Here is a 14,383-nt window from a genome sequence, read left to right on the forward strand (position 1 = left end):
GTGAAATCTCTTCTAGATGCCAGTATTCGTGATATCCACAGATTATGTGAAGGACACTTTGAGATGAAAAGGTGGCACCTCACTGGTTCTAGATAATAAAAAGGTCCTGGGATTGCTGTCATGAACAGCATAATTATAACATACTTTGTAAATGGCTCTGAGTGGGCATTAAGTTGTCCTGAAGGGCGGTTTATATTATTATTATTATTATTACACATATAATGAGCAAAAATGGGATCTGATAAAGTACAATTTTCACAAGTTTGGAGACTCAAGCCCTCACAAGCCAGTGAAAATGCATCTGGATCAGTTCTGCCAACATTTGGTCTCTGCCACTTTCTTCAACAACCTTGGAGAGAAAGGGAAGAAAAATATATAGATGACTGCCTGTTCAATGTACTGTTAGTGAGTCTGCGGAATAACAACTACAAAAACAACATTAGATTTATATACCACCCTTCAGTGCAATTTAACACCCACTCAGCGGTTTACAAATTATATCATTATTATCCCCACAACAAACACCCTGTGAGGTGGGTGGAGCTGAAAGAGCTCCTAGAAGCTGTGACCGACCCAAGGTCACCCAGCTGGCTTCAAGTGGAAGAGTGGGGAATCAAACCCAGTTCTCCAGATTAGAGTCCTGGCGCTCTTAACCACTACACCAAACTGGCTCTTTGTGAGGTTTCCACTCCCTCACAAAGAAATATTGTAATTGACAGGAGATTCAGAGGCCAGCTGCCAGAAGTTGAATTAAACAAATTAGGGTTTGGATTCTCCTCTTGCATCCAAGTCTAAACAGCTCAGTAGGTCTGCTATGCTGGTATGAATTCTTCTACCAGGTACTTCTGTTAAGACTGCAAGGGGTGTTGCATCCAACAAAACTGAATGGCTAATGAATGCATTTTGTTTCTACTTGTCAGTACTCTACCTGGTCCAAGGCACATTTGGCAAAACTCTAGGCTCAAGTGTTATCAGTAGATGCATCATGCCTCTAGAAGTCAGGGGGCTCCTACCCTTCTGGTTAGGCTGCAAAACTGAGCTGTTCTGGAGAGATTTGGAGCATTCTGAGCCTGGCCAGATGGGGAACACCCGTGGCATAGGATGATTTGTGATTTCAGACTTGTTTTAATGTTTTCATCCTCATTGTTTTTAACGTTTTTTAAAAAAATTATTTTTACATAGTTGTTATCCACTTTGGGTCCTGAGATGCTCAAGATGAAAGCGGACATCATGTGTTTTACCATTTTTCTGTCCAGACTAGTGCAGTCCCAAGGGTGCATAATGAAATCTCAAATTGCTTGATGTTCTAAAAAAAGGATGTTTCCCCAACTCACTAGATTCATATCTATTAATACTTGGATCTGAAACCTCTGTTTGAAAAGCACTCTCAGATGTGACTCCCAAGTCAGCCACTATCAGATGGTTCTGGTTACGTCATGCTGTATCAGGGGTATGTGAAGATGAGATGATGTTGCAGTGGCCTTCTCTAAAGAAGAATGAGCAATTGCAACATCCTGAAATGAAATCTGGTCCATGTACCAGAACCTTAGGAAAGCAATGATCTGATCCAGTACTGTCTTAGCATAAGTTCTGTCCTAGTGCAGGACAGAATTAATTTGATGGAGATCAGTGGAATCCTTGCAGGCCTATATGAATCACCAGAGAAGTTATCAGTAGTATGAGAAGCTTCAGAGCAGAGAGGATATGAATGGAAGGCCATGTATTACTAGTGATTGTTCCAGCCTCTGAGGTATTTGTGGTGTTTCTTATCTTGGTTTGTGTAAATACACTTTCAAGAGTCCCACTGTAGCTACAAAGCTCTTGATGGAGAGCCTCCATTAATGTTCTAAGAATTCTCATGTTGAATTTCTGTGTATGATTTCTGTCAAAAACTTGCTAAAAATTTTGGCTCCATGATCTGGATCTCCAGTTGTGTGGTACAGTAAATAAAATGGTGTGTGTACCAGAGATTGCTTGTGAGTTGATAGCTGTATGTTGGTTTGAATGCCAAGATGTTAGATTACTTGGAGAACTGGAAGATGTTTTAGCCCAGCAGATAGTAGTTGCTTGATTAGCCTCTGACTTAACATACATAACCTATTATTTTATCCATAAGTTTAGTCTGATCCCAATGTTTGTTACTATAGTATGATATAGATAAAATAATGCATAATGTGTAAGCTTGTACCTGTCATAAAATCAACAGCCTTGGCTAATTCATGTAAGTTTACAGAAGAATAAAGTTTGAAAGTAATGCTGCTACAGGACTGATCACTACGGGAGCTCTGGAGCTACTACACAAAATCCTGAGAAAAGTACAGTCTTTACGGGGTGTAGAGCTGACAGGATTTTTCTTCCCCCCCCCCCCCAATATATTTTTATTGGTTTTCATTCCAACTTAAAACTAATAACAGATTACTCAAGATTTTACATACTTCAATACATACATTTCAGTCCATCTTTTCTATACAACCATAGTGATGTCACCTTTTCACTACTGTCTTCCTATTGTTACTGTAAGACTCCTTTATTAGATTCTAATGGTCATTTTCTTTTCTCATTCTTTTAATTTGTGTCTTACTAAATCTTGAGTTCTTAATTTTTTAAATTTTCATTCCATCCATCTATAGAGCAAAGTCCATCTTCATTTCCAGTTGTGTCTGTTTTCTTCTTCTTTTATTTATTCTAATAGCGTATCTGGTTCTGTCAATATATTTTTATTGATTTTAATTCCGGCATAATCTGGTATCTGATCAATCAAATCTTACATAATTAATACCTGTTTATGCAATATATTTCAGTCCATCTCTACTGTTCATCACCTTTCACTAGTATCACCTATTGTTACTATACATCTACTTTATTTAGGTCTAGTACATCTTTCCTTTTATTATTCCAGTTCTTGTCATACTTAAATATAACTAAATTCTAATTTCTATTTCCGTTCAATTCCAGTGGGGCCTACCAGGTGAGGTTCACCTTCATTTCCAATTGTGCCCATTTTCCTTTTTAAGTAATTGCATCATCATTCAATAATGAAGAGAGAAAGTAATATTCTCTTCTGCCTCATATTCCAGGGTATCTCCTTAAATATCTTTACCTCATTTCTTTTTATATTTACAATTTTATCTCTCTTTTCCCTCAATATTATTTCTCTAACTCTTCTCTTTGCCACTCTCACATGAACCTCTCTTGACCATTTAATCTTCCTTTTAAAGTTTGGGTTCCTTAAACTTCTTTTCTGCCTCATACTCCCGGGTATCTCCTTAAATATCTTCACCTCATTCCTTTTTATATTTACAATTCTATCTTTTCCCTCAATATCATTTCACGAACTCTTCTTTTTCCAACTCTCACATGAACCTCTCTTGACCATTTAATCTTCCTTTTAAAGTTTGGGTTCCTTAAAAAAACTTTTTTTGAAGTTCTTCATTTTCTCTTTTCATTATTGGCGCATTCTCCTCAACAATTCATCACTCAGTACTTCCTCTTTGTCTCCAGTTATATTTTGTTTCATTATGATTTCTTCTATGGTTCTGTCTATTCTCCACCTTTTGGTTCACTGTATCCTTTCATCTGCTTTGGGGATTGAACGTACCAAATTGGGCTTTTCTTGCTTGTTTTCTTTCAATTGTTCCTGGACTTCATCCATCCTTCCCTTTAGCTCATTAATTTGTTTTGATACTTGTCCAATACTGTTCTACACCTGTGCTATATTTACTGCAAACATCTGTTGTAAATTTTGTTGAAGCTCTTTTATGGCCTCTTGCATCAACACTATCCCTATAGATTTTAATTGTCCTGGAGAAGGTTTTAATTTTGTAGTTTTACTCATTTTGATACTTCTAATGGTATATATTATTGTTAACCCTTGAATTTAATCTATGCATCTACTGTACCCTCATTTTGTATTTCTTGTTATATTACCTTGTCAAACTGTCTATCACACTTAAGCAATAATTACATCATACTGACAGTAATAACATCCCAGTAACACACAATTTGGAGGAGAGCCATAGAAGCAAATACAGGCTTTGGGCTAATCATTTATACTATACAAAATTTTTAGATCAAACTCTCTTCTTGTTTAACACAGTTTAAAACAGGTAGACAAATTTAATTACCCAAATCTCCCAGACCCCCCCTCCTTTCTTTCACCCTTTTTTCCTTCGAAGATGAGGGGAACGTCCAGCTACTACTTCTCTCTTTAATCCAGTTAGCAGTTTGTGTCTTTGCTTGACTCCAAAGGGGCGGGGGGGGGGAGAGACTTCCCCCAAACTCCCTCTCCAATCTGTTTCATATATTCAGTCTATCCTTAGTCACTTTCGCTCCCAGCTCTCGGCCAAGTCTCTGTCGCTTCACACTGTAAGTTCTTTATTGCTATTCGGCCGAAGCCATAAGCCATACAAACACCAACAAAATATAGACTGTACACTTGAACATACCCAATTCACAAGACACAGCTCAACATTATCACTTTAAACTATCTAAACTCATGAAAATCTTGTTTCTTTATCACCATGGCTAAAAAGGAAGCCACCATAACAGAGGTTTGATTGTCAAGAAAGTTATCAGACAATAGCACTGAGATTACCCAAGGAAGGAAGGGAAGGTTTTCTTTTAACATAATAGGAATAATAAATCTCTCTCTATCCTTACTCCATTTAGGACAGAAAAGCATTATATGATCCAAGGTCTCTAACTTTCCTTGTCCACAATCACAGACTCGTTCAGAAAAAGGAAGTCCAGAGAAACGTCCAAAAAGCACTTTGGAGGGAAAGAAGTTAAGTCTAGCCAATGTGAAGGCTCTGTGATGAGCTGGAATCTTTAAAGAATAGCAATAAGATGGAATAGCCTCTGGAGGTGAAAGTCCCAGGGATAAGCCCGAACATGTACATCTGGCTCTCTGGAGTGTAGTACTGTAATCGAGATCCTTTAGCTTTAATTTTATAACTCTGTGGGCCTCATTTGTCTGTAAAGACGTTATATCAATATCCAGAATTTTTAGTTTCTGGTTAATTAAATTAGTTCGGCTACTCTTATAAGTGTCCCGAGGGATCAGATGTGAGAAACCTACTTTCCCTGGGTTATCCTTATATATTTCCTTGTTCAAGAACAGCTTGAAAGCTGTATTCCATGCTCTCTTCTCAATTGAGGGTTGGGCGAATTCCACCCTAAGTGCAGTACCTGCTACACATCTCGGGACAGCCGCTATCTCCCTCAGAAATGTGTGCAGAGGGGTGTCAAGGTTGTCAGATACTCCTTCAATCCACACTCCGCACCCATAAAGAATCTGTGGGATAACCTTAGCATTAAAAATCTTAATAGCTGCTGGAATATGTTTTGCTCCTTTGGAGTAAAAGAATTTTTTAATTGCCTTTGATGAAATATTTGCGGCCTTCAGAGCAGCCTGAATATGTGGTTTCCATGATAGATTATAATTAAAAGTGATGCCAAGGTAATTAAAGGAGGGGACTCTCTCCAAAGCCCCTCCCAATACTCTAATCAATTTGGAACCGTTGTGGAAGGACCTGGAGAATCTCAGGACTTTTGATTTGACATAATTAACTTTAAGTTCCTCATTATTACAATATGTGATAAATGCATTAATTAGTGATTTCAAACCTAATTCTGTTTTGGAGATAAGAAGAGCATCATCTGACACGCTGTAAGTAATGTCCTCCGCTCCCTTCCTCTTTCTCTGTGTCTTTGATGAACTTTATATCTTTGATGAACTTTTTCTTTTCTCACTCAGCAAGGATTTTCTTTTTGCCTCTATAGTTTTACAATTCCAGACAAGTCATTACTCTTCCTCTTTGTGAGCCTCTCCCAGGCTTGGAAGTCCCCTCGAAAGCTGCTTCTCCAAAATGGGGGGGGGAGTAATCCACCCCATCACTCTCCTTAATCCTTTCAGAAGGGCTGAGTTCCCCCCCCCTTCTGTTATCATGCACTGCTCTCTTGTATTTCATGAGCTTACAGCTTATTTTTCACTGACCTCTCTTGTTTATGGAAGATATCGCTCTTTGTAATCTGTCTGTCCCAATGCTCGCAGCTTGTTGCCTGTAAAATGGCATCCGCAGCAGTCTGTGCTGTGAGGCAAACTCAGAGTTTCAACTCCAATACCTGGAGTTAATCCCTGGTCGAGCCTCTTGCTTGAGAGACCCCTCCCCATAGGGTCTCCCCAGAACTCAGGAAAACCCAACCCCCAGACCACTGGGTTTCAGTCTCCTTTGGAGACAAGCTCCTCGGAGCCACCGACCTTGTTGCGCCGTAACCAGAAAACCCGAGCTGACAGGATTTTTCTTTTGTTTCCCTCAGACGCATCATGATGCCTCTTTCTGAGATTTGGTTCTTAGAATAGGAAGAGCGTGTTCCTCTCCTGACTCTTAAAAGTGCAATGATTTTGGAGGGAAAAGAAGGAAACCTCTCAGCTTAAAGGTGCTTAGCAAAGGAGGGATCTGGAAATTGTTGGTCTCTTCACCAAACAACTTACAATTTTCTACTTCTGTTTCTATCTTTTACTGCTAAATAAGGTACAGTTGTCATAAATTGTATCGCAGCAAGATATTCTAGGCAAGAGGGCAACATTTGAGTGTATTTATCCACTGTATGCCTCTAGATGGTCTGTGTGTTTTGCCCATCCAACAGTATTTGTGTGCTGCTGTAGGTAGCATTTAATTGCCCATTACTTAAACACAGTCCAGCCTTGGGGTTGGATGACGAAGAAGAGCATTCCTATCTGCGGTGTGTTGCAGTTTCTAAAATTCCATCACAACTTCCAGTCTCTGAGTAGCATGCATTTTATCCAGTTGACAAACTTGGGTGAAAGACAGTTTGGTATAGTAAAGAGTGGCAGAACTCTAATCTGGAGAACCAGATTTGATTCCCCACTCCTCTACTTGAAGCCAACTGGGTGACCGTGGGTCAATCACAGCTTTCTCAGCCCCATCCACCTCACAGGGTGATTGTTGTGGGGATAATAACATAGTAAACCACTTCGAGTGGGTGTTAAGTTGGCCTGAAGGACGGTATATAAATCCGTTGTTGTTGTTATTATTATGCAGGGACTTAACATCAAAAAATAGGGGAAGAGAACAGTAGATCTGGTTTGTGTTGCTTTTCAGGATTTACCAATTATAGTATTGCCTTCTTACCACAAAGATCTTCTCAAAACATCCAATAAAAATGATTTAAAATTACTGTACTAAACTGTGTATTAAACAGCTTGATGTTTCAAAGAAGAGAGGTGGGTTGGCAGGGGAGTGGGCCAAGTAGCTGTATCTCATGCAGGCCTTGATGACAGCTGGTCTTTGCTGGCAGTTGACAATGGGGCAACATACTAGCATTAGAAAAAAAATACTTGTTCCCTTCTCATCTTAAAAAAAAGGAGAAGGAGAGCTATAAAGAATTCTGGCATTTTCCTTCCTTTTTCAGAGGAAGTAGAAATGGTAGGGTCTTCTTCGATCAGAAGGGATGAAACCCTGTCTAATTTGAAGCAAATTGGAGGAGTGACTCAGCTTTTCTCATCTGTGAATGGAGAACTTGACTCCCCAATCCCTGGTCATGATATAAAGTTACAATGACAGGCTAATCTCACTTGTTTACTAGGGTGATTTCTCCAACACAGTACACTGCAACAGATGGTTATGAAATTTTGACCTGGTTACACTGATGGATATTGACAGGATCCTGGCATCTTGTACACTGGATCCTTGTACAACTTGGCTGCTAAAATCTTGTAAAAACTACATAACTGAGTCCTTACGTCTATAATAAATCAGTGACTAACTCGGGGCACCTTCCTCAGGCCAATCAGAGGCAGTCATCTGCCCACTACTTAAAAACCATCTCTAGAGAAAAAAATGAGGTGACCAGTTATTGCCTAGTCTCTGTCCTTTCTGGGCAAAGTGGTTGAGAGATCAGTAGCAGACCAACTCCAGGTCTTCTTGGATAACTCTGGTGCTGTGGATCTTTTCAGTCATGCTATGGGATAGAGATGGCTCTAGTGGCTTTAATTGATGGCCTCCATCTGAATATAGACTTCTTTGTTGCTCCTACTGGCTCTGTCTACTGCCTTTGATAGAGCAGATCATGCCATCCTGTTGAGGCATTTGGAGGCAGAAGTAGATATCAGGGTTGTGCCTTGGAATGGACTCAAAAGGGTTGCTGTTGGATACCAGATTTCTTCAGCATGTCAGGTCTGTTGCCCACAGTCCCTCCATCTTCCCTTCATTTGCAATCATCCTGTGTGTGTGTGTGTAGTTTTTCACACAAGCCGTCCAGCTCCTGGGAAGACAGCATGCTTATCTCGGATGGCTCACCACAGAGACCTTGAGACGGTTCCTTCCTATTCTCCCACTGACTATGCCCAGCTGGTTAGGCACCTCACAGGGAGGGACTGGAACTTTGTAGCAGGCATTCCATACGTCATTCTCAGCAAGAGTTCTGTGTACAGCCAGACACTTTTAATTGCTTCTGTGTAACCTATGGTCATATATACACTTTAGTTATGATTTCTCAATAAAAAACCTTGACTCAAGAGAGCTTGGATTTCTTGCTGCAAGGGGGGAGTCAGCTTCAATGTTTAGACTGACAGCATGGGAATTATTTTGTGGAGTTCCACAAGGCGCAATTTTATTCTGCATATTCTACCTCTATGTAAAGCCTTTAGGAAAAATCATTTATAGCTTCGGAATTGGATGCCATCAATATGTAGATGACACCCAGCTGTATCTCTCTTTATTCAAATCACCAGGTAATGCAGTAGAGGTCAGTGCCTGACAGTTGTGGTCAAATGCTGAAAGTGAACAAACTAAACCAGAACCCAGACAAGACAGAAGTGATGCTGGTCAGAAAAGCGGAGATATTGAAGGGATTTTGCTTCCCACTTTTGTTGAGGTTCAGTTGACCCTTGCAGAAGCAGCTAAGAGCACAGGGGTTATACTGAATCCAGCAGTAATGCTAAAGAAAATGCAGCTGCAAAAAAGTCCTTCTCCCAACTCAGACTAGCCTGGAAGATTGCCCCCTACCTTAACATTACCAATCTGGTCACTCAGGTTCACACCATAGTAACATTGAGATTAGACTACTGTAATGTACTCTACATAGGTCTCCCTTCAAAGTCAACTCAGAGACTCCAGCTGCTGCAGAACTCTGCAGCTCAATTATTATCAGGAGTTACGCAGACCATGAATATTACTCATATTCTGCAATCATTCCTTTTGCTACCCATCAGTTACCAAGCTCAGTTCAAGATTTTGGCTATCATGAAGCAAGAAACAAAAAATAGTGGTGCAGTGGAAAAATAAATTTTAGCATGGTTTATTGGGGCAGTCAACACTTACATCAGGCTTTAATTTAAAAGCTGTTAAATACTTTGTTCCCTACCAGTACAAGAAAATATTCTTAGTTTAAAAACAATGTATATAAATCACAGTTTTGAAGAGAAAATGCTGTAGGCTAATTATAAAAGATACTTTAAAGTCTTCACATTGTGTCTTTAGTATTTGAAGGCAGGAAACACTTCATGATTACATGTCTTAACTTGGAAAACCATATTGAGAACATGGTGAAATCAGAAAATGAATAAAAGAGAAGCATATATCTGAACATTTTAAATTGATGGAGTTGCGATGTTCCTTTTATAAAATAGGATAGAAATACACAGAACAGTGATCGGCTGCTATTGCTTTTTCCTTTTCCAGGCTTATGGTGGGGCCTATGATGTGATGAGTTCAAAGCACTTAAGAGGAGATGCAAATTATGCCTGGCCAACAGCAGAAGTAGCAGTGATGGGGGCCAAGGTAAGTGGAGGTAGCATTCATTTCGAGTCCCCAGTAATTAGTTAGAGATGGGCACGAACTGGAAAAATTCCGAACTGTGCAGTCTGTGGTTTGTCACGTTTCACGAACATGAACTTCCATGAACTTGAGCCAGCTTGTTCGGTTCATGAAAACGTCAGTTCTGGGTCAGTAGAAGGTCTGCAGAGGGCCCATTCTTCCCGTTGCATAGGAAACTGCTTGACTGGCGTCAGGCTGTCTGCAATGACAAACTGAAATACGAATCAACCAAACTGGGCTAAAATTCATCACAGTTCGTGAGTAATGAGCTCCCAACTTCGGTTCGTATTTCGGTTTGTGCCTGCCTCTAATTACAGTCAGTCAATGTCTTTCCGCTTTGTCACTTTTCATTCACTTTATAAATTTCAGAAAATAAATTAACCCACATTCCAAATACCTTCAAAAAAGATGGTTCAGTCATTTAATATACTTGTGTTTTCTTCTTCAGGGAGCTGTCCAGATCATTTTCAGAGGGAAGGAGAAAAATGCGGAAGCAGAATATGCAGAAAAGTTTGCAAATCCTTTCCCTGCGGCAACCAAAGGTAAGGTTTATTTTAAGCTTCTACTAATCAAAGCCTTGCTTATTTCAAGCTGTTTGGTTGCTGCATCACCTTTTATTGACCTCAGCTCTCTCTAGTTCTTGGTGGGGCATGTCATCCAAAGATGGTGGATGTTTATTTTCTGCTCTGTTAAAGTTTCAACATTTAAATGAAAAATTACAATATTCAGAAGGAGAGGAAATATGGGTGATAAATCCTACCTCTGTTAGTGCCTGTCCTGACTGCTGAGAAACTGTCATTTCCAGAACAAGAGAGCAGCAGGTGAGAGGCCTTAACTTAGGCTGCTGATGAAGCAGGATGTGTAGGTGAATCTGCTAAAATAGCCAGAGGCAGCTGACTTGAGGACATGCAGGTGTCTTAGTCTGCTTGCTTCAATCAATAGTGCTGCTTTGGAAGTAATATCTGTAGCAGCTGAAGACTACTGGAGGAGAGGGAGAAATAGGGTGCGTCTTTACTGTTTGGCTTAATCCCACTTGCTGGAAATTTAATCTATTTGCCTCCGTCTAATAACTGGGGCTGACTGCATTCTGTTGTGATTTTAATGACTGTCAGAGGCGTCTTGTAGCAGAGAGAGAGACAAGACTGCACCAGAATTTCTGTCCACTTTGAGTCCCTGTTAAGATTGCCTGAGCTGCTGATAAAAAGAGAAGTGGAACAGAGAGAGGCAGAAAAGGGGGAGTTTTTCAGTTGTTTGTTTTTCTATCTATTCTGGCTGAGGTACCTGTTAAGAAGAGATTTGTTATCTTTACTTCTGAGAGGATGTCAAGAAAGGAGACCGGGAAAAGTATTAGCTGGAATATGGAAGAGAGAACATAGCTTGGAGTGAAACTATATTAACAACATAACAATTTTGGACAAAACAGTTGGTTATAGCAAGTTGCTTCCCTTGTGGAATTGGGTCATAGTCTATTTTTAGTTACATTGTTAAGTTTATGTTTATCTTGAGTATTCAGTGCTAAGCCTTTTTTGGGTGGGTTTTTGCCTCAATGCTGAATTTTCAAGTCTTAAAGTGTTGTAGTTGTGGGATCCTTTAATGGAGTCTATACACAATACAAACTTGAGAATGGGAGAGACGAGTGTACAAAACTACCCACATGGTTAGATCAATATAACCCTCTCCCCAATCTTCAAACAGAGTAAAAAAACCCTGACCATTCTGGACCCCATTTCGGCCCTGAATGGCCAAACAGCCAGGATAGATAATGTCAGGGGGTGTGGCATATGCAAATCAGCTGTGCTAACTACACACTTCTGGTGATGTCAAGGGGCATGGCATATGCTAGTAACTCTTTCTCTATGAAATGACCCCTGTAAATAAGTAAATACAAATAGCCATTGGGTGTGCTCAGTTAGTGGCAGCATAGCAAGTTATTATTCTGTCAATGAGAAGCTCTTAGGTAGAGGAACATGCTACCATTAATTGAGCTGATAATTGATCCATTAAAGCTTTTGCTTTAAGTTGATATACTTAGGCCTTCAGATAGTTTGTCTGAGACCTCAAGGTGTATTCTAGTAACTGTAAATTGAAGCCATTATTGTATGCTAAATAGCATATTCTGAAGTTTTTCTGGTGTTTAAACTTCTGAATACAAAGGTACAAAATAATTTTCACACATCCTGTTTTCATATGACATCAAGTACATCTTCACACTGAAATTTCATATTCATATTTCAATTACCAAGACTCCTGCCTCCCTTTGCTACGTTTTATAAAAGGCAACATAGTAAAAAGATAGAATGCATTTTAGCTGTTCCTCACTTCTTTTAGAGCAGTTAACAAAAATAAAAATACTGTTTTAATGGAAAAGCTAATGTGCATCAGATGGAGTTTACTATATTATCCCCACTGCTTTGTGGAGCAAATACATACATTTAGCAGAAATAATAATTTCATCTTAATGTTGTTAACAGGTTTTGTTGATGACATCATCCAGCCTTCTACTACTCGACTTCGCATCTGCCGTGATTTAGAAGTACTAGCAAGCAAAAGACAATCCAACCCTTGGAAGAAGCATGCTAACATGCCACTCTGAATTGATTCAAAGTGTTCAGACTTCATGTGTAACTTCAGATCCTCTGAAGTTGTCAGAACAGGCATTTCCCTTAGATAACATGCGGCATTTTAAAATGGAAGCACTTTGAAATACAAAACATGTAGAAGTTGTCTCATGATACTCAAGACAGGATCCTATTGCTTTGATTTCTACAAAATAAAATTTGCAGATGTAAAATTAGCACTTTGCAAGAGAAGTCAATGTGGAAATAAAAGATTTTAAAACGTATCTTTGGGGAGATTGATAAAACAATCATACAACTTACAGAGCACAACAGCTGTAAGCAAGAGTATGATAATTAGAGCTGTAATTGTTGCAAGTCACTGCTGGCTTTAAGAATTCTCTAATATGGATAATAGATGAGAAGATTATGATGTTCTATATCTGTCCAATTATGATGAAGCCATTCTCTCTAGTCACTTTAAGAATGATTTTTTGAGGCTTTTAGGCGAGGTAGCTCCAAACAGGAAGAAGCCGTGTTTAAATTAACAAGCCATGGTAAATGTTGGCTGCTTTTTCTGACACAATGTACACTAAATGCTGATCTGAAAACAGTCCTATCTGCTAACTGTATAATGTAAAATGACCATGGCTGTGGTTTGTGTTTCCATTCTTTCATTCTGTCATTTACTTTTCTATAAACTCAAGTTTCTTACAAGAACATGCAGAATAGATACCCGTTATGTCATATATATATATATATGTGTGTGTGTGTGTGTGTGTGTGTAACATATATATATATGTCTAAAAACTGTGATTCAGCATGAGATAAAGATTAGGAAAAGACTTTTAAAAAATTGTCACCATTTATAATGTAGTAGTTTCTTCCAAGATTCCCCTGCAGTTGTTTGCATTTGATATCGTACTACTACTAACAATTTAGCTAAACTTATCTTGGAGATGCAATTTGGAATTACTGCCACAGCATTTCCAAATTCCACCTTATCCACTGGTGAAGTTGAAAGATTGAGTTTAGGCAGAAATTTAAGGATTTTTTAAAAAAAAGAAAGGTAGAAATGGAAACAATACAGGTTCATTGCTATATAGTTGTGGTCAAACAGCATCCCAAAGCCAGCTGTGTATGTAAAGTCAGCTGCTTTATGTTAAGGCTAATACAGTCATATTCTGGTTCTGATATTATAGACCATTTACCAGCTCTAATATTTAACAGATCAAAAAAACAACAGGACATGACCATTTACTAGCATTACAGCCTCATTCAAGACATGTAAAAATCTTGGCAGAGAAGCAAATGATAAGCAGAAGAATGTCAACATGACGCAATAAAACTAGCTGATACACTAGGTGAATGCTGTGGCAGTAATTTCAAATAGCAGCTCCAAGATAACATGGAGCTACCTTCCATCTGAAGCACCTAAGCTAAGCAAAAACATCAAACAAGAAGACTCCTGAACTCTGTTGGCTGTTGGTACAAAGTACCTTTCCAAGCCCTTCTTTTCTCCAACTTTGTCATATTAAGGATCTTAGCCCTTGGGGCAGAAATATTGCTTCATAACCCACTACTGCTACTAAAAGGTTCATATTAAAAGTTTAGTAGTATTCACATTTAATCGTTTTCTTAATAAGACACTTAGATTTCTTGACAGGTAACCATGAAAAAGAAAGTAAAAATGTTACCTGTGCAAAGTTAATGTTCAAATATTCTACTGCAGAGGACTCCAACAGAGCACCAGAAATATAAATTCTGAATCCGAGCTGTAACTATCTTGCCCAACCAATTTGTTCACTGAAAAACATCGACATTCGTAGAACTCTGAAACGTTTTCCATTACCCTGAAATAAATGTTTTCTGTAGAGACAAACTGCCCCATATTTAAGGGTATTTTCTTTGCAAAGATCTGACAAACAAGATTCTAAATTACCAAGTCCAGATGAAACAAACTTATTGAAAGCCTGATCACATGTGAAG

The 14,383-nt window shown here is 39.0% G+C and overlaps 1 protein-coding gene across 1 annotated transcript in view; it reads left to right on the plus strand.

Moving 5' to 3' along the window:
• The window catches only part of PCCB (propionyl-CoA carboxylase subunit beta), a 58,921-nt gene extending 45,807 nt beyond the window's left edge, over nucleotides 1-13,114 (plus strand). The window contains exons 13-15 of the mRNA XM_054982616.1: nucleotides 9,705-9,803; nucleotides 10,288-10,381; nucleotides 12,311-13,114. Coding sequence (XP_054838591.1) covers nucleotides 9,705-9,803; nucleotides 10,288-10,381; nucleotides 12,311-12,432 — 315 coding nt within the window. The 3' untranslated portion in view covers nucleotides 12,433-13,114. The remainder of the gene's footprint in view (nucleotides 1-9,704; nucleotides 9,804-10,287; nucleotides 10,382-12,310) is intronic.
• The last annotated feature ends 1,269 nt before the right edge of the window (nucleotides 13,115-14,383 follow it).

Source organism: Eublepharis macularius, chromosome 6, assembly GCF_028583425.1.
Source record: "Eublepharis macularius isolate TG4126 chromosome 6, MPM_Emac_v1.0, whole genome shotgun sequence".
NCBI classification, from domain to species: domain Eukaryota; kingdom Metazoa; phylum Chordata; class Lepidosauria; order Squamata; family Eublepharidae; genus Eublepharis; species Eublepharis macularius.